Here is a 5,000-nt window from a genome sequence, read left to right as displayed (position 1 = left end):
ATCAGCGTAGCTCTTGTAATCGCGTCGATCGTACGGTGGTAGGCTCTTCGGTTCCCGCTTTTCATACGGTGGCCCATACGTACTGCGCTCGTATGCGTTCCGATCGAACGATCGTGAACCGGCGTGCGCCCGTGATTCGTCATCCTCGGTCGGCGAAGACCAGGTTGTCGCATGATGATGATCGTGGTACCAGTGCTCATCGTCGAAGTTATCCCGGCTCCTCGAACCAACGCCACCCTTCATGCCACGCCGTCGCATACCCCGCTGCTGCTGTTCCTTCATCAGCTCATCCTCGTAGTCCTCGTCATTGGAATTGATACGCCGTGGTGGCATCCGTGGATGGTGATACCGTTCACCGGATGTTGGATGATGGTGATGGTGATGCTGCTGCTGCTGCTGCTGGTGATGATGCGACGGTGGCAGTGGTGGTTGCGATGATTGCGAACCGTGCAGCTGGTGCCTCTTCCGGAAGTCGGGCCCTTCCTCGTCCCATGGGCTCACGTCACGCGACGATGACGATGTGTGACCTCCCTTCGAAGGCCACCGTCGACCGTATTCACGCAAATCGGCTGCCTTCGTCCACTCGTCCTTCGGATCCGACGAGCACGGTGAATCCGGACCATTCTTATCGCCTCCTGGAAGAACGAAGGGATCGATTAATGCTGATAGGGACGGGAAAAAGGGGGAGAATGAGAGAGCGTGATCGATACTCACTTCTTGCTGTTTCGTGGCGTGATTCATGGCGCAGTTCCTGCCGTTTCGAGGAATGCGGAGGCAACGGCGGTTCCGGTTGATCAAAGACGGCCCACGATTCGTTCGAGTTGGTCGGTGTGTTGCGTGACCTTTTTCCTCCTGTAGATATAAAGAAAAAATCAAATGGAGGTCACTTTGTAGAAATTTGTCCCTACAGACTTAAAAACTGATCAAAAATTTCTGAAGTTACTCAAAAGCGCTTGATTGCGTTTGCAAAAGCAACAATAAATGCCACAGCTTCCTGTGTGAAGCAATGTTGTTGCATGTAGTGGTTACTATGATTCAAGTGTTCGGTTCGTCTACTTACCTTCGATGTTGTCTCCTTCTGGTGAAGTTTCATCATCTCCATCACTGACCGATCCGGATGATCGCTTTTCGCTCGATGATTGACCACCGGTGCCACGAGGAGCCGGTGTTGGTTTCTTTTTCATTCCCCCACCACCACTGCCACTCTTTTGCAGATCTCCTGATGATGGTTTCAGTATTGGACTACGGGCTGCTGCCATACCTTGCTTCGGACCGAGCGGAATGGGTGAAGTGCTCGTATCGATCACCGTACCTCCTCCTCCTCCTGCTTTCCCAGGTGGCCCCAGATTCATTCCCTCTGGCGTGTAAGCCGGCGATCGGCCACCGCTGCCCTGAGGTCCGATCATATCATTCAACAGTGTCGTCGAGGTTGACGTTGGTGGTCGATAGGGTGAGGTGGAACTGTGTGCCACCTGCATCGGACTGCCTTTCACCGTCAAACTCTGTGACTGACTGTTGGGACCCTGCTGCGATGATAGCTGGTGTTGATCATTGGTATGCAGCGACAGATTGGAAACGGCCTGCTGCATCAGCTCATCAATCTCTAGATCCTCCCGTGGTGTAGCGTTTGAGATGCGTGCGAATGAACCCGATAGTGCCATACCACTACCCTCGATCACTGGCATGGTGACGTCGTCTAGCTCAACATTCGATGGTTCGGAAACATCGGAGATGTTGATACCAGGCGAATCGCCCGTTCCGCCACCTACCACCTCAATCATATCGTCAAAGTTGGCCTCAAACTTGGCATCATCCAGCTCCACGTCACGCTCTTCGAACGACGACGATTCGGCCCGGGCCATCGGGGCCGGCTTCTCGAACAGATCCTCCACCAGTATGATGTCCCGGAGGGCGGCGTAGCGATCCTTTGCCTGTGATATCACTTCCGTGATTTTCGTGTCAATCTTCGTCATCGGTAGCGGTGCCGCACTGCCAGTACTGCCTAGTAATCCGAATGCTGTACCACCACCAGTAGCCGACGGAGACAAACCTTCGCCAGCGAACGCCGGTGATAGTCGATTCATTTCCGTTGTCACCTCCGCCTGCAGATCAAGCCGTCCGTGGGCACCGCTTGCTCCTGTTTGCTGCTCCTGCTCCCGATCTGAATCCCCACCACCAGCACTACTGGCACCAGCTTCCCCTCCCGTATCTTGATCCATTATTTCACGGAACACGGCATACTTATCGATGACGGAAGTGGACGGAGCCGATGGTGCTGAAGGTTGGGACTGAGATGAAGCGGTAAAACCACCTCTCGGCGCCGTCGAAGATTGCATATTGAGCTCGTCGAAGTTGGCTACAAACGAGGGTCCGCTGGATCGCTGCACCGCTGCTCGATGTTGCTGCTGATCATCATCCTCACCAAAGTTATCGTCGAACTTGGCGACGAACTCGTTGGAATCATCAAAGTTCACCTTGAACACGGGTGACTCACTGACACTGCCATCCCGGCCGCCTGCTCCGGTATCCCCAGGATAGCCGGCATCCATTGGTCCGGTTGAAGGTTGTTTGCTGTTTTCGATAAACTCCGACAGATAGCTGGTCAGCTCGACGAGTGTCATCGTGCTGAGTTTGGACACGGGGACGCCCAGTTTTGCCGCCAGCTCATCGATACCGAGCGTCAGTAATTGACTTAGCGTGATGTCGGGCAGGAATGATGAGGAGCTAGCACCTGGACCCAGCGGTTGGTGCTGTTTCGAGTGTGAATGGAGTGCCTGTTCTTTCGAGAACACACTAGCGAGCGGTGATTTGGAGGTTGGCGGTGGTGTCGGTTCGTCCAGATTGCGTGGATCCGTCTCGGATTGTTTGCGCGTGTTTGAGCGAGACGTCTTGGAACCATCTTTACGCTGTGGTGGTGGCAGCAGCGTAGGAATGTCGGGTTTTCCGGCGATTGGCGTAAGGTAGTCTTCCTCTTCGTTCGATTTCCGGTGCGGAGGTCGCCCCGGGCCGATCGTATCAGCTGCCGCCGACGACGTACGACCAACCTTTCGTGATGGGAGTGGCAACGGAGGTGCATCGGATGCTGGTCCACCACCGGTGGCCTGAGGTGACGAACGGTTTGTGCTGCTATCGTACTTTGAGCCAACGTAATCATACCGCTGACCGCCACCACCACCACCAGCGGAGCCACGATCAGCAAAACTGCTGCTGCCGCCTCCTCCTCCCGCACTGTGTGATGACGAACGAGGTGAGGGCCGTATCACGATATCGGCAAACTGTTTCTTCGGTGGCAACGGAGGTGGTTCAATGTGGGAAGCGGAATCGGGCCGTGGTGGTGGTTCCGGAGCCGTTTCCGTTTCACTCAACGAATCGCTCTCCTGCAGGCGTCGCATGTTGATGCTATTCGAGTCACGCTTCGAGAACTTCTGCCCAAACAGGTTCGGTTTCATCTTTTTCGAGCTAGAGCTAAGACTCGAGATCACATCGACCGTATTTTGCTTGAACACGCTGCTGGCCGCCGGTCGGTTGCGAGCCATCGAGCCACCGGCACCTGCTCCTCCACCCATTCCAACCATCTGCTGAGCATTATTAGCTTCGGAGGTTTGGCGTTCGAGACGCTTCTGGCTAATGTAACTGGCCCATGATTCCGGAGGCAGATTAACCTGCAGCGGTCCATTGTACACACCGGCTTTGCCCATCGTATCGGACGGTTCCTCCTCTCCACGGTTACCGCTGGCGAGCCCGCCTTCACCAACGTTCTCATCGCCACCATCCGAAGACCGATGCTCGGCGCCACGTTGCGTTGGTCCCGATGGTCTCGGCGAGGCATTGCGCGAAAAGTGCACCTCGAAAGGATCAAGCTGTAGCTTCGAAAAGTCTTCATCCTCCTGGAAGAGATCGACATTCTTTGAAGCGGACCCGGAACCACTCGCACCCAGCGATGTCTCCAGTGTGGTCGAGTGTTGCTGCTGCTGCTGTTTGGAGGAGGAACTCAATCCATCGTCACTCGTCGCCATTGGTGGTGGCTCAGCAGCGTGCATCTTCGCTTGGGCTTCCTCAAAGTTTGCCTTAAACAGTTCGCCACTACCGCTGGCTAGTGTTGAGATGTTGCTTGCATTCAGCATCGATGCAGGGCCACCGCCACCGAGGGGATGATCTTCGTTGGCAAAGTTGGCATTAAACGTTGCCGTGTCTTTCCCGGAAAGGTCCTTTAGCACTTTCTTGGGAGGATTTTTGAGCTCCTGGAAGAAGTACTTCTTATCGATGTACGGTTTGATCTTTCCGGTACCGAGCGGATCGAGATCGGTGAACACATCCGTGTAGGATGAGGGTTGTGCTGCGCTGCCCGTTGGCTGAACCTGGAACCGGGGTAGAGAACAGAAGAATTCCGATTAATATTCTAGCACTCTTAAAGGACGGAATTGCCAGACTGACCTTTGGTGAGTCTTCCGCAAGCTTCGGTTCGTCCGAGTAACGCACCGGATCCGGATCGAAGCGGGACGTGTTGGGTGGCGAGTTAAGCCAATCGTCGTTCTGTGCCGACGATTGGCTGGTGCTTAGAAGCGGTGTGTGGCGTGATGTCGGTTGACTGTTACTGTTGTTGCTGCTGACATTTGGCACGGTTGTCGCTGCTGCTGCTGTGGCGGTGGATGCAGCAGCTGCTTGTGCACTAGAGGATACGCCACCGGGAGTTGTGCTAGCGGCGGATTCATAAGAAGCTGCCGATGATGGTACCGGCGGTGCAGCTACGGGAGGAGGTGATGACGACACGACGACCGGGCTGGTTTCGGACGCTTTTGGCAGATTTTCCGTGGAACGATTGTTCGCCTGTTTCTGGTGCCGTTTGCTCGATTCCGGCGGTGGCAGTAGATTGTACGCCTGGAAAACAGAAGGAATCGTGAGAATAGCCCATAAGACACGTGGCCCAATTCTGCCATAAACTCACCGGAGGAATGTTGGCGAACGAATCACCGAATGGATCGTCATCGATAACACTCTTG

General features: G+C 54.8%; 1 protein-coding gene across 2 annotated transcripts in view; it reads right to left on the bottom strand.

The window, feature by feature from the left end:
- LOC126578344 (protein disabled) overlaps positions 1-5,000 on the bottom strand; it is an 11,273-nt gene that overhangs the window by 3,050 nt on the left and 3,223 nt on the right. For both annotated transcript variants that reach the window (XM_050240799.1, XM_050240798.1), the window contains exons 4-8: positions 4,946-5,000; positions 4,435-4,878; positions 1,061-4,358; positions 715-852; positions 1-635 (exon numbers count right to left, since the gene is read on the bottom strand). The exon at positions 1-635 is cut by the window's left edge and continues 3,050 nt beyond it; the exon at positions 4,946-5,000 is cut by the window's right edge and continues 572 nt beyond it. In XM_050240799.1, the coding sequence (XP_050096756.1) occupies positions 1-635; positions 715-852; positions 1,061-4,358; positions 4,435-4,878; positions 4,946-5,000 (4,570 nt within the window). The remainder of the gene's footprint in view (positions 636-714; positions 853-1,060; positions 4,359-4,434; positions 4,879-4,945) is intronic.

The sequence above is a fragment of the Anopheles aquasalis genome, chromosome 3, assembly GCF_943734665.1.
Source record: "Anopheles aquasalis chromosome 3, idAnoAquaMG_Q_19, whole genome shotgun sequence".
NCBI lineage: Eukaryota > Metazoa > Arthropoda > Insecta > Diptera > Culicidae > Anopheles > Anopheles aquasalis.
Note: the sequence above shows the minus strand (reverse complement) of the source record. Positions and strands in the feature narration are given on the sequence as shown.